The sequence below is a fragment of the Muscardinus avellanarius genome (genome assembly GCF_963383645.1).
Source record: "Muscardinus avellanarius genome assembly, chromosome: X".
NCBI lineage: Eukaryota > Metazoa > Chordata > Mammalia > Rodentia > Gliridae > Muscardinus > Muscardinus avellanarius.
Window position 1 is genome coordinate 25,624,665 of NC_137792.1, and position 24,087 is coordinate 25,648,751.

Here is a 24,087-nt window from a genome sequence, read left to right on the forward strand (position 1 = left end):
CAGTGGAGTCAGGGAGGAGGAAGACTGGGGTTCATTAATAGAAATACCACCATTGACTATGTTTATGTATGTGAATATACTAAAGTCAATCTCAGTACTCTGTATTGGGAAGGGGGGATGAGGAGGCCAGAGAAGGGGGCACCAAGTGCTGTGTGCATGTATGTCACTGTCAACATGATTTACATTATGTTATGAGACTATAATGTACCAATGAACACACATTGAAATGTCAGATGGATACTGAAAGGGATAAAAGGATAAAAACACTCAAAACTGATCAAAACATTTAGTTTAAAGAAGATGGACAGAAGGCTATTTGTAGTAAAATATCTATTGCATAAGGGACACTTAGAAACTTTTGATTGACTATTGAATGAAGATAATGAGATTAATAAAAACAGAAAAGAATGCCTAGAATAGATCTGCAGGTAGAGAAATAGGAATGAATGTGTAGTTAGAGAGTTTGGAGACATTTAGTATAATACATCACTGCAGTAAGTGAAAAAAGTGAGTTTTTTCAATAGACGGCAGTAAGCCACAACAAAATAAGCATAGTTCTTTAGAGTAATGAGGATTGAAAAGAACTTTTGCATTGGATAGCTATTGTGAGGTCACAGAGGAGTGTTTTAGTTGCTAGGTAGATATAGAAACTAGATTTAAAAAGTTAAAAAGAGATGGGTGTTTAGGAAATAGAAATATCTCCATTAGCCAATATTCCTATTAGGTGAATGTTTTAAATTTGCTTTGGGTTATCTTGGGTCTTTGCTTGGAATGCCGAGTCAGTACAGAATAATAGTTAAGAGAGCATGATTAACAGGTCAGAAGTTAAGCTGAAATTCAAAGGCAAAGCCAGCCATGTACATGTAATCCCAGTACTTGGGAGACTATGACAAGACTGCAGGCATGAGGCCAGCCTCAGCAATTTAGCAAGACTCATTTCACAACAGAAAAAAGGGGCCTAGGGGTATAGCTCAGAGGTGTACTGTCCCAGGTTTAATCCCCAATACCACACATGAAAAAATAAAAACAAACTCTTTTATATATAGTCATGTGACCCTTACTGTAAATTACCTAATCTCTCTCAAAGTTTTAATATTTTCATCTGTTATAAGAATATGATATTATATCATGCAAGAAAAGCACTTAGCATACTGTCTGGTAATGAGTATTCAAAAATCAACAGTTATTATTTTTCTTAATAATTGGATAAATACATGGCATTTTTAATCCCAGAAAACTAAACATTTATTGTGACAGGCTTTGATTTTGCATAATTGCCTTCTTTATTTGAGTAATAAAACTCAAATTAGTTGATTTTCAAAGAAGCAACAATAGATGAATTACTTCACATCTCCAATTTTACCCTCTTCAACTGAAATTGGAAATCTAACAGTATAATACCCCAGGTTTTTGGTGAGAATCAAGTTAGAAAATTAAAGCAAAAAATGCTTGATCAATCGTAAAAAGTGAACATTTTAGCTATTATTTAATTAACCCAACTTTAATCCATTGATTTTTAAGAGTTACAATATTAGATTTATAGCTTTAGTTTGACTTTTGTCTAATGGGAATTCATAACATTAATAAGGGCCTTTCACTTGAAGAAAGGTTTTTCAAAGTGCTTTTATATTTATTACCTTCTAAGATCCTCACAAAACCTCTGTGAGGAATAAAAGACAATGGTTATTAGGGGCTATCAAAATTGACTTTTCAAAATGCACAGTGTCTTCTTGTCCATATGGGCTTCTCTACTGGTTTATAGATATGAAATTACAGAATACAGTAGTTGAATTACAAAGTGATTCAATTTAGTGCTTCCTTGTATCATTCCAGGTAATTGCCTAATGTAAAGGAACTATCTAGAAAAGTAGGTTTTAAAGGTTTCAATACACTTAACATGTTTCCATATGAACAAAACAATGGTAATATGGTCTAGAATATGACAGTGCTTATAATCAAGTGATGAAACCCATATTACATTAAATTGTGGTAGTTACTTTTTGTCGCTAGACAACATGGATTTTTAATTTTTATATTTAATCTTTCTGTAAGAGATAATAGAACAGTTCTAAACATTGGTACTCATTGACTTCTTTTTCTAAACTTTGAAGTATATTTAAGATTTCATTTTGGACTTTGAGAGATATACAGGAATTTCAGTGTCTAAAACACAACATAAGAGGGTAATGTACACACACACACACACACACACACACACACACATAGTGTGTGAGCAAGCACTCATGTGGCTCTAGAACCTATTTTTGAATACTATAATATATAATGATATAATATATGTAATATATACTATATATAATGAATATAGATGGATATTTTATAGTAGCAACATGAGAATAAGTAAAAAACAAAAATTTCTATATTTATATAAGAAGCTGTCATTGCAGCAAAGTTTTTCAATATGGATGCAAGGCTTGAGTGCTTTTACTATTTTATGTGTGAGTTTGACACAAAAAGTTCTCTAAGATGGGTTTCTCAATCTTGTGTGGACATGAGAATTATGTGATCAACTGATATGGAATCTCTTAAAGGTAGAATTTATAAAAGCTGGGTGTAGTGGCACATGCCTGAAATCCCAGTACTTAGGAGGCTGAAACAGGAAGATCATAAATTCAAGGCCAACCTCAGAAACTTAGTAAGGCCCTTCACAACTTAGTAAGGCTTTTCAAAACTTAGTAAAGCTCTTCACAACTCTTGCAAAAAAAAAAAAATTAGCTGGGCATGGTGATGCATGCTTGTAATCTCCGCGATTGGGAGGCTGAGACAGGAGGATCGCACAGGTTCGAAGCAAGCCTCAGCTACTTAGTGAGGCTCTCAGCAACTAAGTGAGTGAGACCCTGTTTCCAAACAAAATATAAAATAGGTCTGGGAGTATAGCCCAGAGGTAGAAAAGCCCCTGGGTTCCATCCTCAGTATCACAAAAATAAATAAAAATTAAAAAGGCTGGGGGTAGAATTCTGAGGTGGGATTTTTCTGGGTTCAAAAGGAAGGAAGGAAGGAAGGAAGGAAGGAAGGAAGGAAGGAAGGAAGGAAGGAAGGAAGGGGAAGGAGAAACAAAAGCTATTTATTCAAGTGAGTGTCCAGCATCTCTGACAAACAAACTCTATCTTCTGTTTGACTTTTTTATTTTATTTGGAGACAAAGTCTCCCACACTGTCCTGGAACTCATAATCCTAAGCCTCTGTAACAACTTGGAGTACAGTCAGGCACCATATATCTAGTTCCCTATCCTTTGTTTTTGCTAGGCCCTATCTTTCTTCTGTAGTACTTAGGACACTACTATAATTTTGAGGATATCTGTTTTCAATTCTAGAATATGAAACCCCCAAAGGCAGAAATTCTACTCTAATACAGTCCTTTGAATATAAGCTACACAGAGATCCCATATGTACTCATATATGAGTATATACGGGATATATACATGTATATATATATATATATATATATATATATATATATATATGTATATATATATATAAACATGCATGAATAGTTTAAACTGACGTTTCACAAAAATATATTATTACTTGACAGTAAACTTGTTCCTTTATTCTGTTCTATTCTGTCACTTTTTCCTTTATATTTAAAGTATGAATTGACACTTATTAATCACAGTACTCTATATTTGAAATGTATTTGAAAAGTACCTCTCATAAACCAGGTGTGATGGCTCACACTTGTAAGCTTAGTACTTGGGAGGCTGAGACAGGAAGATAACAAGTTCGTGGCCAGCCTCAGCTACTTAGTGAGATCCTGTTTCAAAATAAAGAATAAAAAATAGGGCTGGCAGTTTGGCTCAGAGATAGAATGGCCTGGGTTCAATAATCAGTAATGCAAAAAATAAATAAATAAAAGTATCTCACTTGGGTCAGAGGTTCTAGTTATGATGTGATTAGTTCTGTAAGAAAAAGAGGAAGAGTCACAGCTTTTGTTCTCTGCCCTGGGGATGCGCAGAGAAAAGGCAGCTGTCTGCAAACCTGAAAGAGGGCCCTCACCAGAACTCTACTCTGATGGCGCCCACATCTGAACCTTCAGCCTCCAGAACTTTGAGAATAAATTGCATTTGTTTAAATCTCATTCCCCCCAAAAAAATTACCTCCCTGGACATACCAGTATATTAGATCTAACACCATGACATAAGACAGATATTTAGTAAAGATTTGTTGAATCAAAAAGAGTTCCCAAGAAAAATATATATCATTTTTACATATCCAGAGTGGTAGGCAGTCAACAGGCAAAATAAAGATATAAGGATTCACTTTTATACTCTTTCAACAATAATCAAAATAAGACGTTTAAAAATACTTAACTCAATTTTTATTAAAGAAATAAAAATACACTATTCTTTAATTTAAAAAAATAAAGTTTTTATTTTCTTAGAATTAAGGATGTGTAGATTACCTCTCTTTCCTCAAACATCCTCAAAAATATGATATCCCAATTTATTTTATTTTATTTTGACACTAGGGATTGAACTCAGGGGCATTCTACCTCCAGCCTACACAAAAACCTTTTTTATTTTTTATTTTGAAATGAAGTCTCCCTAGGTTGCTGAGAGTGTCACTAAATTGCTGATGCTGTCCTCAAACCTGTAGTTCTCCTGTCTCAAAGTAAAAGGGTATAGCCTGAGACATGACCTAGTTCAGACAAAGAAATCTCAAATATAAATTGCTCCTTAGTTCTTTTTTTTTGGTGGTACTAGGGATGGAACCCAGGGGCATTCTACCTCCAAGCTACACCCCTAGCTCTATTTTTTATTCTTTATTTTGAAACAGGGTCTCACTGAGTTGCTAAGGACCTCACTAAGTAGCTGAGGCTGTCCACAAATTACGATCCTCTTGTCTCAGCCTCCCAAGTACTGGGATTACAAGCGTGCACCACCACATCCAGCTCTGCTCCTTAGTTCTTGCTGAGACAAAGATCTTAATTAAACTATTTTATGACCATCTCTTCCCACCACATATTCACAACCACATATGTCTTTCCAACTGATATCACAAGGATCTCTTAGGGGTACTTTCAGAGCCAGTTCAGATTTGGGAAACCCTTAGGGAATATTTGCAAAAATTCAAATTAGTTACCTAGGGTTTTAATGTTAGAACTTTGAACCATGAACATCTTTATTAATTCTCTTAGGCCCAAAGAAGAAATGTTTTGGACAGGAAAATAATCCTATTCAATTATAAGTATGGGTTTTCATTGGAAAGATGCACTTGCAACTTAAAAACTCCCAAAGTTTCACCACTCAGGCTTTATATGCTGTTCCATAAAAATACACTAGCTTCAAACTCCAGTTAAACTATCAGAAGTAACAACATTTATAAGAAAAAATGTCTTTGTCTTGAAGACAAGTTTTGCTTGATTTTAATAAAGAAACTGAATAACATTTTTTCTAATATACAGTAGAATTCTAATGTGTTTCAGAGTGGAATTCATCAGGCTAACTCCATTCTGGAAGCATATGTGTCATAATACACCTATATTAACAGAACTCATGAATTACGATTTTTTTTTGGAGGCAAAGTTTTAATTGAGAAAAGAAAGGGAGAGAGGGCTTTACCTCCTGATGAAAGGAGAACATCCTGATTGGAAAAGTAGACCCTATCTTTTATGGGGTGAATGGAACAGAAAGGGTATTATTTATGATAATTCCTTTATGTGGAAAATACTGTTGAACCTCTTGGCAGGGCCCTCCCTACCCCTGATGTTCATGTCTGATTTGATTATGAACAAGAAGGTAGGCAAAGGCATATTTCATACACTATAAGAGAGGGAACAGAAAGACTCCGAGCAGGTAAAGATTATGAATCGAGCTCAAGAGTAAAAGATTTTTAGCTGGTAACAAATTTATGAAATTAAGCTCTCAGAATAAAGATTTTTTTTTACCATGTAAGAGATTAAGGCCCCAAAGTAAAAGAATTTTAATGAGTAACAGATTTCATATTGTGGCCCACAGGTCCTATTTCCTACACTATATACACCTAGTAATTATGGTTAATTTAATTAAGAATAAATAGAAGAGTGAAGTGCTGGGGTGTAGCTCACCAGTAGAGCACTGGCCTAGCCTGTACCAGGCCGTAAATTGGATCTCCAGCACCGCCAAAAACAGAAAAGAAAAACAGAAGGGTAGGGAAGAGCACTTTCATACATAGTAAGAAACAAATTATGCTTATTGCTAAAAGACTTAGTCAATGAAGGAACTAATAAACCAAAGTGATAGTCTAGCAAGAAGCAAGTCTCCGTACACAGAAAAACTAATTAAGCTGGACAGGGCAGACACCTGTAATCCCAGTATTTAGAAGGCAGAGACCAGAGGATTGTAGGTTCAAGGCCAGGTTCGGCAATTTAGCAAAGCCCACTGCAACTTAACAAAACCCTGTTTCAAAATAAAAATATAAAATGGGGCTGGCTGTATAGCACAGAGGTAGAGTGCCTCTGGGTTCTATCTCCTACCTCCCCAACAAAGGAAAAGAAACCAAAGACTAAAAACAAAACAAAACTAGAACACTAAACACAGTGACACATGCCATTGTGTCTATCTTCCTTTTTAATATATTAGAACTATGTATTAAAAGTCCAGATTCAAAGTTCTACTTTCAGGTGCTCTGATCAAATACAACACAATTAAATCAATCACTAGCCTTTGTTTGTAGGTCGCCTGATTACTGCAACTGTGTGTCAAACCTTTGATCAAGCCCTTAATGTTACATCAATGTAGTACTGTTTTTAAGTTCATAAAACAAAGTGACAAAATACCCTGATCAGGAAACTTTTTGATGTTTTTCATCAAGAACAAAGAAGAAAACAACCCCTAGTAGGTAATAATTTATCCACTGGCTTACAAAACAATCCTTTTAGGTCATGTCCCTATAGTATAGGTTTTCCATGTATAAATATGTCTAGCTAAAATGTAACTAGCACATTTCCCTTCAATGCCTATGCTCTACCCAGTCTCTCAGAATATACACCTTTCCTTCTCTCAATAAAATCAGTCTATACCTTACTGTGACCCCCTCCTGAAGTTCTTTTCTGTGATAAAGTCAAGGACTTTTAGGTTCCAAATTGAGGTTCAACTCCATCTTGTCCGGGTGACATCTCCATTCAGTGGCATTTGTATAAAGCAAAACATTGCTTTGGGGTAGAAAGATGTACTGAAATCTATTGAGAGAGTGTCAATTTGGCCAGTCATTTGCAGTTTCTGTTCCTCCCCCTCCTCCTCCTCCTCTTTTTCCTCCTCCTCCTTCTTATTCCTTGAGACCAAGTCTTACTGTTCCCCAGGCTGGCTTCTGACTCCTGGGCTCAAGTGATACTTCTGCCTCAGCTTCCCGAGAAGCTGAGAACACGGGCATGCCACTGTGTCTAACTTGCTTTCTTAATATATTAGTACTATGATTGCTATATAATATGAATCAATGCAAACAGTGCTACTTCAAATGAGGTAAAAAGGCATACATGACAATTTCCCCCCTTCATATGAATTAAAGAAAATTCTGTTTGTTCAAGATAAAACTTCATATTTTGGAGAAACCTCAAGTATTTCCATTTATCAGAAATAATGAAATTATTTGCAAACTCTTAAGGTATGTGAATATGTTGTTTTATTTACTTTCAAGCTTAACATTTCCATTTGTTGCTTTTAAATCCCAGCTGCCTGACAATTCTATCAGTTGAAATGTACCATTAACAATAATCAATAGTTTCAGTAGTTCACAGTTTTTACCCTGACAAACCCAAATCTTTCATTAAAAGACCATAATTCAACCACCTAAGTAAAAATCAGAATTGGCTATAAATGTTATTCCTATCCACAAAATGTAGTCTAAACCTCAGGCAGCTGGAAAACATTTGTAGAAACACAACATTAACTGAGAAGGAAAGGGGAAAACTGTCTCTGTTTAAAAATAATTTGGGAATCTCAATCTTACTATAGTTAAGAAGAAAATATGTGAAGGATTTCAGGAACTCTAAATGGGATTTTATGTGGCTTTAAAAATAAATACAGTTCATCACTTTGAGGCTAAGGTAGTAAAAAGCCCCTGTCTTATTTTCAAATTCTCTTTGGTTCTGTCTTTGTTATCCTTAACATTATGTGTAACCTATGCCATAGTTTAAAGATAAAGGGTGGCCTGTTTGACATTGAGCTTTATGTTTTTATTTAACTTTGGTTTGGTTTAGCGAGGGGAAACACATACATACACACACTTTGTTTTTAGTAATAGAACATAAGCTAAGACATTTCCTTGGCATAATTTCCAATTGTTTTTGAAAGAGATATGAAAAATCTAAGCACAATACGTAGCTATTCTCCATTTGTCCACAGTAAATATAGTTAGAAAGCATGACAGATTTTTCCTTTAATAATTCAGAATCTTAGTTTTTCAGGATTAGTAGCTTATATATAAAATGCCATTGTATAGCACTACAGATATAAACATAAAATGTGTAGGAGATAAAGGATGTATCTTTGCCCTCAACCAGATTTATTCGCTTGCTTTGGTACTAGGTTGTACCCAGGGGTATGCTTCCTCTGAGCTACACCCCCAGCCCTTTTCAATTTTTGTTTTGAAACAAGGTCTTGCTAAGTTGCTGAGAGTGTGGCTAACTGTTTTAGCCTGGACTCAAACCTGTGATCCTCCTGTCTCAACCTCACAAGTACTGGGATTACAGGTGTGTTCCACTGAGTGGAGCCTAGGAGTTTTATTAAACTCCTGAAGTTAAATCATTTGGGGGAATTATTTTTATTTGAAAGTCATGCTATGTATCTACTCTAGTTAGGAAAGAAATGCGAACCCATGTGTTTAGTAAAATTCTAGGCTTGCTTTGTAGATATTAATAGGTTGAAATAGCATTTTACTTTTTTTAAATTTTACTTTTCAAAAATGTAAGCCAAATAAATTACAGTAGTACACTGCATAAACATTCATCTAAGAGTAAGCAGAAAAAAATTTAATTTGGGTTTCTTTTATAAGAAGCCCCCAAATGTGGGGTGCCAAGCAAAGATAAATTCAGGTATTATTCTAACAAATTCCCTCTAAAGAGTGAAAAAAAATAATAATATGCAGTGTGGAGGAGCAGGTACAGTTTGTGGAAGATGATAAAGAATGATGAATTTGAGACATTACAAATTGTCACTCTCACCCATGCCAGAACAGCAGAGTAGATCGAATATCACATCAAAACAAAACAAAAGGTAGAGGAGAACAATACGGAGGAAGGGAGAGGAAGACATGTTTGCTGGGATTTTATTTTAGAATTATTTTTCATGCTAGTATATATTATTACTTTTTCCATGATAATTTAAATAGATGCAAAAACTATATTAGTCTAAAAATTCAACATATCATTCTTACATATCAAATTGTATTTGTTAGGTCAGAAAAACTAACGATACCTAAAAACATATCTGTAATAGGTCAGAAAACTTCTATCAGTTATTGAGAATAAACTTTAGGAGCCTCTTTGAACTTCAGAATATAATTCTCAACAAGACTCCATTTAAAGAAAAGTACCATACACTATTTTCACCGTTTATACATATCGGCCACTATGACAATGATTTTTATTTCTAGGAAAAACAACTGTCTGAAAATTGTATGATCATTAACTATGACAAATTTAGCCATCTCATTTTTATTTTCACAGATCATGTTACGAAGAAAACTACAAAATGCCAGATTAACATTTCAAAATGTATTTGAAAGTAATGAAGGGAAACTGATTCAGTTAGCAACGCTAAATAAAACCAGACAATTCCTACAGATGCTTTCCCTGTAAAATATTAAATAAACACCCCGAAATGGCAACCTTCTCAATTTAATAAACTAACCCCTGACTTATTTCTCTGTCTGAGCAAAGTTTCTGCTTGACCAAAGCTCTGATTTTATATACAAGCTTTTCTTTTTTTTCTGGTCCAAAAATACATACTTTTTCAAAGATCAGGGTATTAAGTGGAATTACGAATGGCTTTTTCTTCTCCCGCTGCCTCTCTCTTTCTTGCCCCAATGCTGAAATATATCAGGCTGTATAATACAGCATTTTATTTTGTGCCCAGCTTGTCAATTACAAGTGCTAAGAATTGTTCAATCGGATTCACAAGAGCACTGAAGTGGAAACACTTCACTTACTTGCCACTGTTTCGTTAGCTCTCTTACTCCCTTAGAGTCTTCTAGAAGCCTCTCCTTGTGAGTAGCATCCTGTAGGACATTGGCAGTTGTTTCAGCTTCTGTAAGCCAGGCAAGAAACTTCTCCAGGTCCAGGGGGAACTGTTGCAGTAATCTATGAGTTTCTTCCAAAGTGGCCTCTCGCTCACTCACTCTGTAAAGGAAGAAAGAGCCAGATGTGGTTCTCAAGTATTAGAATGGTATACCCAGTGAACTTCATGGAAGCAGCAAAGGCCGCCTGCTGCTTAAGCTCTTCCTTTAAGCAACAATGACTAGAATGTTGTGCTGTGCGTTTACCTTTATTTCTATCTAACTTAAAGAATTCTGCATGGGAAAAGGCATGCAAGAATATCTATTAAAAATAAATGAGCTGGATGTGGCAGCGCATGCTTGTAACCCCAGCATTTAGGAGGCTGAGATGGGAGGATCGCAGTTCATGGACAGCCTCAGCTACTTAGTGAGGCTCTTTGCAACTCAGTGAGACTCTGTTTCAAAATAAAGAGTAAGAATCTGGCATGGTGGCGCAAGCTTGTAATCCCAGTATTAGGGAGGCTGAGACCGGAGGATCGTGGTTCGCAGATAACCTCAGCTACTTAGTGAGGCCCTCTGCAACTCAGTGAGACCCTGTTTCAAAATAAAGAATAAAAAAGAAATAGGGCAGGGGGTGTAGCTCGGAGGTCAAATGCCCCTGGGTTTCATCCCTTAACCCGCAAAAAAAAAAAAAAAAAAATTAGAATGCCCCAGGGTTCCATCCCCAGTACTGCAAAAGAAAGGGAAAAAAAAGAAAGAAAGAAAAAAGAAAAGAAAAGAAAAATGAATGACCATAAGCCAGGCATGGTGGTACACACTTGTAGTCCCAGTACTTGGGAGGCAGAGACAGGAGAATCACGGGTTCAGGGACAGCCTCAACTACTTAGTGAGGACCTTTCCAACTCAGTGATACCCTGTTTCAAAATAAAGAATCAAAGCTGGGTGTGGTGGTGCATGCTTGTAATCCCCGCACTTGGGAGGCGGAGACAGGAGGATTGCGCAGGTTCAAAGCCAGCCTTTCTGGTTTAAGAGACCCTGTTTCTAAATAAAAATATAAAATAGGTCTGGGAGTGTAACCCAGAGGTAGAAGGGTTTCCAGTAACCCCAGTACTACCAAAAACAAAACAAACAAACAAAAACATAAAATAAAGATTCAAAAATAGGCCTGTGGGTATAGCTCAGAGGTACATTGCCCCGGGTTCCATACTCAGTACCACAAACACACACAAAAAAAGGGTTGGGGTGTAGCTTGTAAGTAAAATGTTCTTGGGTTTGCGCTCTCTCTCTCTCTCTCTCTCTCTCTCTCTCTTACACACACACACACACACACATGAATCAGTTTCATAAATGGACATTAAAATATCTTTTACTTTTGCAGTATAGGGGATTTATTTGTTTATGTATTTATTTATTACTAGGAAGTGAACCTGGGGCATTCTAGCTCCAAGCTATACCCCCCAGTCCTTCTTATGTTTTCATTTTGTATCAGGGTCTCACTAGATTGATGAAAGTCTCACTAAGCTGTTAAGGCTGTTTTTGAATTTGGGAGCCTTCTGTGTCAGCCTCCTGAGTACTGGGATTACTGGCATGTGCCAGCACACCACCCAGGCTAACCCTGGGGATCGAGCGCCAGGGTGCTTTACCCTTGAGCTACATCCTCAGTCCTTTTTATTTTTACTTTTTTTATTTTGAGGCATGGTTTCACAAAGTTGCAGAGGCTGGCCTTGAACCTGTAATCCTCTTGCCTCAGAATGGAGTCTCTATAGTTACAGGTATGCACCACTGCCTGTGCCACAACATCTTTTGAAAACTTTGTGCTTTGTGTTGGTCAATTTTTAAAGTTTATTTGCTGCAAAAGTTAAAGCTAATCTTCATAGATAAAACCCCCAAATCCCTCATCATGTCTATCTTTGACATCACCCTAAAGGAAGAAACAAGGATTAGATAGGAGAAAAGTCAAGAAGACGCAGAGTTGGAAGGTAAAAACTGTAGCGGGATGAAATAGACCCGGGCAAAAAAATAAAATAAAAGAACAAGGAGAAAACTAACATTTCATAGAAACCCTGTGAAAATCCCATTTTGCATGATACTACCGTGTTAGGCTCATATTTCATTACCTGACAGTCTTACAGCTGAGACTATTTCCACAAAGAAAAATGTTATGTGTAATGGAAAAAGTAAAGCCTTAAAAACAGACAGATCTGAGTTCAGTTCCCTATGTCCCTTTCCAGTTATGTGACATGGCAAGTTATTAACTTCTCTGATTTTTCATATCCTCAATTACAGTAGCTACTGCCATGTTTAAAATCAAATACGATAATAAGACATAAACTTGAGCCCCTCCCTCATTATAGTCACTTATTATGTTAAAAAAAAATGTTAGCTCCTTCTGCCCACAGCCAATTTACCATTCTTCTGGTGTTTTAAAGGGATGCAACAAATTCCCTAATGACACAAAATCTTTAAAAATTTATATTTTCCAATAATCTACTTAATGCATGCATTGTGGATACACCCATACATATGCCCTCGGCAAACATCTACATAATAACTCGAGAGGGAAAATTGCCTTAGGCAGTAATAGTCCTATCTAAAAAGATTCAGGTAAATTTTGTCTGCAATGAGGAAATTAGTACTCTATTTAAATGCCTTATTTGCCTTCTATTACTACACAAACACTTTCTGGGATTAAACATAAGCTAAAAATGGATTTTAAAAAATTGAACACTCGAATATGATACACACTGCTTGTTAAGATGTGATTGTCAATAATTATGCAAAACGACAATTTATTTCAGCAGCAACTTTATCATGGGATGTGCAAACCAGGCAATAAACAACTCCTGCCGAGCCAGCGGCAGCAAAGCCCCTGGAAGAGCTGTTTATTCATCATGCATGAGGTTTTTGCTGAGCACACAGTCTTCCACAGTGTAGTCTCAGCGTTCATACTGGATAAAAATCTTCTGTCTGCATTAACTGGTGGAAGGTACAATAGGTTTATGAGGATGCAGCTATTGGGGAAAAAGTAAGCATTGCACTAAGCTATTTATTAACTCCTACATAAACGTTAATACTGCAGAGCTGAAAGGTAGCGTAGTATTCTGGTTGGGCAAAGTTAAATCTTGTAGATCTCAGGGCTAACGTGGACTGCTGTCTTATCTAGTTAGGAGGCAAACTATACAAGGGAGCCATCAACATTGTCATCTATTTTCTAGGATTGAAAAATTCAAAACCATCTTCAGAGCTTTGACAATCATAACGTTACATTCGGGCAACATACAGGCTGAACTCTGTGTAACTGCTGACAAGCGGCCATTCCTGACCTGCAAAAGAGGCAATTTCATCCAGTTTGCATTAAGACTTACTCCAACTCCAGCCCCAAATATGGGTTAGCAATAAGCTGTCAAATTTCAGAAGATGAATGCTGGGTTAGACATTGACATATTTTCTAACATACTTCAATTTCAAACAAAATAAGAGGACAATGTGAAACTCTCCCATGACAGAATGAAACGCAGAAAAAGAATTAGATAATGTGCATTTTCTTATTAGCTTTATCTTCATAAGCTTCCCTCGATGCATCTTCACTCCTCTAGCCTTCATCTAGAAACATCGCTTACCCTCTACTTTCAGAGCAAATAACTAGTAAATAACTTTCTAAGGGGTATTTGCAAAATGCAATGCACATAAATCAGATGAAAAGGTTCTACCCAGATGATAAAATTTTCAGTCAAATCCGACCAGTGAATTTGCTACTTTGTAAATTGGGCCCTTAGGGAAGAAGCAGAGCTCTTTCAGGACAGTAAGGCCCCATTTTCCCAAACGATACCCTTGTGGTCTGAAATATTGACAACATCAGCTGAATATTTTCTAATTGGGGAAATACTTTAGATAAATCCAATGACAGCCACAGCAGAAAATCTTTTCCAAAGAGCTCTTTTGCAAGCCTCTTTGATCATAGGTGAGATTGTTGTTTCCTGCTTGTGTGGGGGGTGTTTAAGAACTACCAAGTTTCTCCTCGGTTCAGTGCAGAGACACCGAATTTCTAAATTTTACTTGTGCCAAGTCTAGACTAGGAATGAGTCAAGGGCACTTAATTTCCATATTTGTGTATTCAAAATAGGTCTAAATATATCCCACAGTTTTTAATGTTTCTCAACCATATGGCTCTAAATGGTTTATATAATAAATAAAAAGTATGAAAATAATGAGAATCATAAAAATGAAAGATTGGCTTTGAACAAAACTAAAGATCTTGAGATATATATATATATATATATTTAATTCCATTGTCCAGGTTGGCAAACCCTGAAGAAAAATTGGCTGAATTTTAAAAGTAACAATGACCAGGTATTAGAAATAGTAATAAGGCTGTACAAATAGCATCTACTGTATGGGCTAAATACTTTTTATATAACAAAGCTTAATCATCAACCATTCCAGCTTTATAATGTACAAAAATAGCTAAGAATTTGAAGGAGAAAAAATGGTATGGTAATTTTAAAGGGTTTTTCTCTCTATTCATAAGGACATCCTATAGCATTCACAGAATAAAAATGAGGGCAGTGTGTAACAGTAGTTCTCAAAGTCTGATCTACAGACCAATAGCACAAGTATTATCTATGAACTCATTAAAAATGCCAATTTCCAGACTTCCACTTATGCTTTCTAAACCAGAAACTCTGCAGGTGGAGTCCAGCAAGTTGTGTTTCAATGAGCCTTCCAGGAATTTCTAATACATTCTAAAATTTGAGAGCCAAACTTTGAGAACTACTGCGTAGCATATGTTATGCTGGGCTGCCCAAACCCCTTACTCAGGACTGAAATACTTCTTGACCCAGCCATTGAAATGCTACTGTATGACAGTCCTTAGCTGTCAGCTTCTTTGGCAGCTGGACTCAAAGAGAGCTGACTAGCCTGAAGTTAGTCACTTTGTTCTTTGAGGCAGGCTGGGTCCATTGGATGGCCCAAGACTGATATGTGGTTTATAAATCCCTGGCTCCCTTGCTGTCTCTCCCCCTCGACATGTTAAAAGGGTTACCCTAGCTCTTCATGGGAAAGGGCTGGTCGATTGTTATCATGGTGATGGCTGCATGGTGGCCCAACTTCTAATTCTCCCATTCTGCTCCCCTTCCTTCCTCCCCTTACAGATGTTAAACCTGAGAGCACTCTCCAATACAATTTCTGAACAATAATTGCTTTTTTAGAATCTGCTTTCTGGGGAATCTGACCTGCTGAAGTGTCTGTCATACTAAATAAGAATTTTAAAAATACACTTGCCTGAGGAACCCAGGAAAGAAAGATGCACATACATGCACAAAGTGTGATCTCTAAAGGGAACAGGATGGAGGATTCTCACACTCAGCAATTGTACCTGAAGGGCTACTGCAGTTTTGCTTGCCCTTTAAGGAGATCTATAGATAATGCAGATTTGGTTTATTACCAGTTAGAAGCAAGAGTCTACTGAAGGGGCAAAATGCTAGAGATATAAAGCTCAGTACAATGCTACATCTGTCCAAGAAGGTGCTTATCCAGAGGCAACTCTGCAAGGTAACAAATCACAGCATGTGTTAGTGTCTCCATTTCCTTTTTAAGAATTATCAATGAGACATTCTGTATATTCTGATCTGTATTTAGTCACACACACACACACACACACACACACACACACACACACCATGGTATCTTTGAATTAGTCTCTAAGACTTCAGACTGGTTGAAATCATCAAGTTTCTTACTGGCAGACTTAATACATTAAAGGCAAAAGAGAAAATGAAGGTAAATTTGTTACTTTCTAAAGTCAAGTTGAAGAGCTTAATCAATAGTCTACTATTAGATATATGGATGAAAAATATTTTATTGGTACATTTTATTGCAAGATTGTGAGTGTGTATGTAAACAAACAAAATAAATAAACATGGCAAATATTTTTAGATAAAAAGGACTCAATCTGATAGGTAAGGTTATTTTGTTCAGTTGTTTCTGTAAGTGAGACAAATTGGGGACATTCATGGCACTCAGTCTTCCACTAAATAACACGTCAACCTCCGTGATCTGTATTGTCATGGAGGAGCCAAGTAAAGTACTCTGAATCTTCTTTTCCTAGTTTACTTGCCTTTTTAACAAATATAATTTTTATGATGTGTTTAGGGAGAGAATTACAGCATCATAATTGGGTTCCTCTGTTCTTTGTGGGATGTAGGTCAGAGAGAATGAACTCTGGTACCTGACTGCAGATCAGAAAGTTTCTTGCAATATCAAATATTTCTCATAGAACCAAAGTTAATCTGAGGGTCAAATTCAGTTGCTACAGAAGTCTTTACTAGTTCCCTAGTACATAAGTTACATTTTGATGTTTAAAAACTCTTTCTTGTATTTACAAGGATTTTGTTTCCTATAGTCCGCTTCTCTTTTTTCTTTGTATACTTTCAGTTGGGTATTTCATTCCCTCCCAGGGGTTTCTAGTTCTAAACCTATTGTCTTTTAATCGAATCTCATTCTTATTTGTTCATGCTTGGCGTTAATAAATTCGAGCATGCACCTATTCCAAGTCTATTATGTGTTAGGATCTATGCTTGATAATGGTGACACAGAATTCAGTAAGATGTAGACTTTGGACTGGGTATGGTGGCACATAAACCTATAATCCCAGTACTTGGGAGATTTAGGAAGATCACAGGCTCAAGGATAGCCTCAGCAAGTATTGAGACTTTCACCCACCTAACAAGACCCTGTTTCAAAATAAAAACAAAAAGGGCTGAAGAGTAGAATGCCTCTAGGTTCAATCCACTACCAACACACACACACACACACACACACACACACACACACACACACACACACACGTGGACTTTGCCATTTAATATATTTATCTGGGGCAGAGACAGGTAAACATTTAACTATAGTTACAACATGGTTAAGACTCTAAACCATCTGCATTCCTGATCAGCAGCTCAAACGCAACAAAAATTACACCATATTTTTGAAATTCTTTCTCAATTTGACCAACAAGTGATAATTGTAGCTTAATCATTTTGCTTTTCCTATCAAAGGAAGTAGAAATCACCTAGCTGGGCTTTACCTCAAAGTACAGTGATGTAAGCTCAATAAAAGTCTGTTATTGAATTAATTTTCTGAAAAGCATGAAAGTTTTTAGATAAACAGTACAAGTTATAGCTATTTTTATTTTGTTATTGGAGATACTGATTCTGATAGAACCAGTAAGGACTTTCCCAAGGTTAGACAAAGCTGGGATTATAGCATTATAGAAAATAAAATTTTCTAACTCTGAGGATAGATATTGGTGTTCACTCCACTAAGATATAGTCACTGTAGTGAAAGAAAGAAAAGCAAAAGGAAAGTTGTGTTGATGAATCCTTATCTTCATTTTTGAGCGCAGATTTATCTATTGTCACTAAACCAAAACCAGTATTGTTGAAATACAAATACCTACATATAAGGAAAGACACGTATCAAGATATTATCCCAACTTTAGCAGAAAATATCTAGCTGTTATTTGCTTCAAAACAAAAAAAAATCCATTTTCAACGCAAATTTGCTGGTTTGCTGTTCACCGACATGAATTAACAAAGTTTGCATCCCCTTTCTCCTGAGGTCTGGTACTAAATTACTCAGACTCCCCAGAGTTAATTGGAAATCACGACCTAAATGTTCCCAAAGTATTGCTGATTAGTTCTCAGAAAACTCATTCCCATCTTTCCTCACTCCAAACAACATAGGATGACTTTTTAATATGTGCAGGAGCAACAAGCTTGCATGAAAAACAGATTAGTTCTTCCAAGATAAACCACAGCTTTGAAGTTACAGGTGTGAGCTTCCTTCAGCGATACAGTAATTTTGGTAAAAATCATTTAAATCTTAAGTTTAGGTAGTAAAAGAGTAAAAACATTATTAATCACATGAATAATTTGAAAATATATACTGAATCACTTTCTTTTTTGGTATTACAAAATGAACACAGGGGTATTCTGCTTCTGACCTACACCCCCAGCCTCTTTTAATTTTATTTTAGCTATTTTGAAACAAGAGTCTCACTAGGTTGAAGAACCTAGCCTTGAACTTGCAATTCTTCTATCTCAGCCTTCCAAATACTGGGATTACAGGCATGTGCCACCAGCTTGGCTTCTCTTTCATTTGTTTACCCTAATGAATGCTTTTGCAATTGAGATTGTAGCTGGCCAGCATGTGACTTATAATTACAGTATTTGGGAGGCTAAAACAGGAGGATCCCAGGTTCACAGCCAGCCTTAGCAACTTAACCAGACCCAGTTAAAAAAAAAAATAGTAGGGCTGGGTGTATAACTCAGAGATAGAATTTTCCTGGGTTCAATCCCCAGTATAAACAAAAAAGGAAACAAACAATAGAATTGGGAGTATAACTCAACTACCAAAAATATATGAATAAATAAATATAAAAAATAAAATTAAGGTTTGTAAAATATTTAAGTACAGGCAACAACCATAATTATGTACTTTCCTTAAAACCATCGGGATACCCTGAAAAAAAGTATTAGGTAATGACAGTAACAAAATGTGCTTTCTACTATTCGTTGCATTACTTGTTTCATTTGTGTTTGGCATAAATCATTGAGAAAAATTAGTTGATTGTATAATGTATACAATATTATGAACAGTGAAATGCACACATACTTTTTTGTCTCACATACTTATGTAGATTAATATTCTTCAATATATGACCTATTTTTGATATTTTTCTATTGTTATAATACCAAAATATTTATTTGGGAACACTGAAATATAATGTTGGAAATAATTGATTGCATTTGATTTGATCATATACAGAGACACAAAATATTATACCGGACTGCATATTTATAGAATTGTAAAGGGTCTTTAGAAAAAATGTAATTAATACTATCTTCCAGATACATACACTCTTAGAATAAAGCTGGATTTGTATTTAGACACAATCTCTTTTTGATATAACTTCTCAATGATTTAAATAGTGTGAACCTTTAAGTTGGTTTTGGCCACTTGTACTGTTAATCTCTTTAAAAGGTTTATTCCTAATGCTCATAAGACTAGATTAAGTAGCTTCTCTTCTCTTCTGAAAGGATATGTGGAAAATAGTACAGAAATTCATTAAAAAGGCATGTCTGGATCATCTCTTGAAAATCTCATAAGAATGCAGTTGAGCATATGTTTATATGCTCATCCACAATTACTTTGCAAGTAATTAAAAAAACCAAAACTGTGGATTGTTAGATATCAATATATAATAATCAGAAGACAGCAAGACAGGCAGGTTCAATTCTCTAAGATTAAAAAGCAAATACTATGCCTGAGACCCTGGGCCCAATCCCTTAGCACAGCAAGATAATAATAATAATAGTGATAATGATATTAATAATAATAATAATAATAATAATAATAATACAGTAAAAGTAAAAGTTTGCAAATTCACCTTGAAGAAAAGAGGTGGCCAAAACATCATGAATATATGAAATGATAAAATGAATTTATGGTAAGTTCTACCAGTGAAATTTGAAATATAAATTTCATTTTTGTGGTACTGGGGAATGAACCCAGGGACATTCTACTACACTCCCAGCCCTTTTTAAACTTTTTTGTTTTGTTTTGAAACAAGGTCTTGCTAGGTTGCTGAGAGTCTTGCTAAGTTGTTCAGGCTGTCTTAAAACCTGCAATCCTTCTGTCTCAGCCTCCCAAGTACTGGGATTACAGATGTGTGCCACCATACCTGGTTTATTTTATAACTTCTGATATGATCTTTGAACTATGATATCTAAATAACTGTGATTTTATTACCTAGGTTCTAACTTGACATTAGTTTCTGGTTAAAATACATTTTGAAAATCCTTTATGTTCAACAATTATTATTACAGCTTCAGTTTTGAGGCTCCCCCATAGATATCATCTCCTTTGATATTTTAAGTAGCCTGATGAGCTGGGCACGGTGACAAATGCTTGTAATTCCAGTACTTGGGAGGCTGATACAGAAAGATCGCAGGTTTGAGGCTAACCTCAATAACTTAGTGAGAACCTGTTTCGAAAAATAAATAAAAAGGAGTAGGGATGCAGGTTCAGAGGTAAAACACTCCCTGTTCAACCCCCAGTACCCTCCCACACACAAATTAAATAGCCTGATGAGGCTAGTGAAGCAGGTTGTTGTTATCTTAAACAGGGAGACTGAATGAGTTTCTAAAATAAGTGGCAAAACCTGAAGTATCCAATCCAGTCCACTGTGCTGTAAGATATTACATCTCAAAGCATCCTGTCAATCTCCCCGTGAGGTAGATATAAAGAAGGTTAATATATTACTATTCTCAAAAGCCCATTGTTTTCTATGATTATTATATGAATTAGGATTATTGTGTGTGTATGTGTGAAGGTAAAATAAATTGTTTTTCTCTTACTATCATCTTCAGCTGTCATCCAAGAGACCTTTTAGAATGAACAGAACACTACACAGCCAGGTATAGTGGCACAAGCGGGTAATCCTGGTACTTGGGAGGCTGAGGCAGGACGACCACATGTTAAAGACCAGCCTCAGTAACTTAGTGAGGTCCTCTGAAACTTAGTGAGACCTTCTTTCAAAATAAAAAATAAAAGATGGCTAGGGGTAGCTTAGAGGTAGAGTGCACCTGGATTCAATCCCCAGTAACACACACACATACACACACACACACACACACACACACACACACACACACACACAGAGAAAACAATGAAACTGCTTTGGACCATACATAGGCTTGAGAATTTTATTTGAAGAGGGCATTATAGGCCATAGCAAAATATTATCATTCTTATAAAATAACAAAAAATTCTAGTACATACAATCTTTATAATGGAACTTAATAATTGTGTGGTGGTGCATGCCTGTAATCTCAGTATTTAGGAGGCTTAGGCAGGAAGATAATAGGTTCAAGATCAGCCTTAGCAGTTAGGCAAAACCCTTAGCAGCTTAGAAACTGTTTAAAAAAAACCACCTATGTATGGCTGGGAGTGTAGCATGGAAGTAAAATGCTCCTGGGTTCATTCCACAGTACAAAACAATGTGAATGACGCAGAGATTATTTGGCAGTTTATGAATTTTTGGAAATGTTTGTCATGAAAAACACCTAACATTAAAAAACACTATGTATTTATTTCCTAGAAAGTTTATAAAAATAAATACATTTTATAAGACCAACTAAGAAATGATGTCTTAAAATGACTTTGATATGGTAGATTGTAAAAGAACTGCTCCTCTTCTTTTAAGCCTATTTTAATGGCTCATATGTGATTTACAAGAAAAGATAAGGGAATGCAAATAGATTGATCTAATTAAAACTTACCAAAATAAAGATTTAAAGTTTCTTGATTTTTTTAATTAGGGGGAAATAACGTTTAAAACACCTAGATATTTTGAAATGCATTGGTGGCTTTTAAAAATCAATTAAAATTTATGAAAAATGGTCATAAATTAAGGTTTTATTTCCCAATTAAAACTTCAAAGAAATTAATCTGAGAGCTACATTAGGGTTCAACTATTCTCTGACTGTAGTCTTTATATTCTTCATCGACTATGCTATAAATTCCTTGGGGACAAGGATTCATACCACAGATTGTGGTATTTAAAAAATTCAATAAATTCAGGTAAAAGTCATGAATACTACTGTGAACCAGGCACAAGTTCTAAAAATAAGGCTCCAGTCTCATGTTCAAAATCATCTTGAAATGATTTCTTGATGTGAATTTATTAAATAATATTTATATTTGAATAGAACTTTTAAGTTAATACTTTGCTTTAACATAAATTACTTCAATCAAAAATCATAGTAAATTAGACATGGTGGCACACACCTGTAATCCCATCCAGTACGTGGGAGACCATGACAGGAGGGTTGCCATTCCAGGACAGCCTCAGCAATGTAGCAAGGCTCTTAGCAACCTAGCAAGATCCTGTTTCAAAATAAAAAATAAAATAGGGATGGGGATATAGATCAGAGGTAGAGTGCCTCTGAGTTTATTCCCAGTAACACATACACACACACTCACACGTGCGCGTGCACACACACACACACACACACACACACACACACACCATAATAATTGGGCTGCTACAGTAGTTCATGTCTATAATTCCCAGTTCTTGGGAGGCTGAGACAAAAGGATCACAGAGTTCAAGACCAACACATGTAAACTTAAAAGATCCTGTTTCAAAATAAAATATAAAAAAGGGCTGGGGATGTAGCTCAGTGGCAGAATGCCCTTGGGTTCAATCTTCCTCCAGTACCACAAAGAAAAATCACAATAATTGATAGTTGTAACAAAAATATATTCTTATAAACAGAGTATTTAGTTACAACTAAGATTTTTACAGGGTGAGAGGTAAGGATTTAGTTCCATTTTTCTACAAATGGATTGCCAGTTGTTCCAGTACTATTTGTAGAAAAGACTGTCACTTCTCCTGTGAATGTATTTGGCCCCTTTGTCAAAGATTGATGATAAATCTATGGATTTGTTTCTGAATCTTCTATTGTGTTACATTGGTCTGTTTGACTATTTTTTGTGTCAATACCATGCTGTTTTAATTACTATAGCTCTGTAGTATGGTTTGGAGTCAGGAATTATAAGACCTCCTGCATGGTTGTTATTGTTGAGAATTGTTTTGGCTATTCTGGGTCTTTTGTTTTTCCATATGAAATTTATGTCTGATTTTTCTAGATCTATGAAGAATGATGGTATTTTAATAGGGACTGCATTAATTCTGTAGATCACTTCTGATAGAATGGCCATTTTGATGATATTTGTTTTCCTTATCCAAGAGCAAGGGAGATCTATCATTCTTCCAAGGTCTTCTTCAACTTCCTCAGTGTTTTATAATTTTCATTGTAGAAGTCTTTTAGATCTTTGGTTAAATTTATTGCTAAGTATTTTATTGGTTTTTGAGGTTATTGCGAATGGAATTGTTTTCTGTATTCCTTTATCCGTGGATCCTTACTTCTCACCCTGCACAGGAATCAACTCTAGATAGATCAAAGTGCTAGAAGTTATACTAAAGACTGTGAAGCTATAAGAGGAGGGCATAGGTTCAACACTCCAACATACAGGCACAGGTAGAAACTTTTTCAACAAGATCTCCAAAGCTCAGAAAATTAAAACAAGAATTAATAAGTAGATGGCATCAAACTAAAAAGTTTCTGCTCATCAAAGGAAATCATCAAGATTCTAAAGAGGAAGCCTACAGAATGGGAGAAGATCTTTACCAGCTACCCTTCTGACAAAAACAGAGGTCTGATATCTAGAATATACAAAAAAAAATCTTAAAAGACTTTACACTGGAAAGACAATAAATGGGCGACTAAATTTAACAGACACTTCACAAGGGATACAAATGGCCAATAGATAAATGAAAAAATGTTCAACATCATTTGCAACAGGGAAATGCAAATCAAAACTACATTGAGATTCCATTTAACCCCAATTAGAATGACAATTATAAAGAAGTCAAATAACAATACATGTTGGTGGGTATGTGGGGAAATAGGAACTCTTCTACATTTTAGTGAGATTGCGAATTAGTTCAGCTGCTGTGGAGATCAGTGTAGGAATTCCTTAGAAAACTTTGAAATGGATCTAGCATATGATCTGACTATACCACTACTGAGTCTTTCAAAAAGGAGTTGAAACCGAAGAACTACAGTAACATATGCACACCCATGTTTCACAGCAGCATGATTCACAATAGCCAAATTATGGAACTAATCTAGGGGTCCATCCACAGATGTATGGATTATAAAATTATGGAAAATACACACAATGAAATTCTACTTAGCAATAAAGAAGAATAAAATTAAGTCATTTGCAAGAAGATGGAAGGACCTAGAGAACA

The 24,087-nt window shown here is 35.7% G+C and overlaps 1 protein-coding gene across 4 annotated transcripts in view; it reads right to left on the reverse strand.

Moving 5' to 3' along the window:
• DMD (dystrophin) overlaps positions 1–24,087 on the reverse strand; it is a gene marked incomplete at both ends in the record, with an annotated part of 2,101,015 nt that overhangs the window by 559,317 nt on the left and 1,517,611 nt on the right. For all 4 annotated transcript variants that reach the window (XM_080719244.1, XM_080719243.1, XM_080719246.1 and 1 more), the window contains one exon: positions 10,143–10,332. In XM_080719244.1, the coding sequence (XP_080575370.1) occupies positions 10,143–10,332 (190 nt within the window). The remainder of the gene's footprint in view (positions 1–10,142; positions 10,333–24,087) is intronic.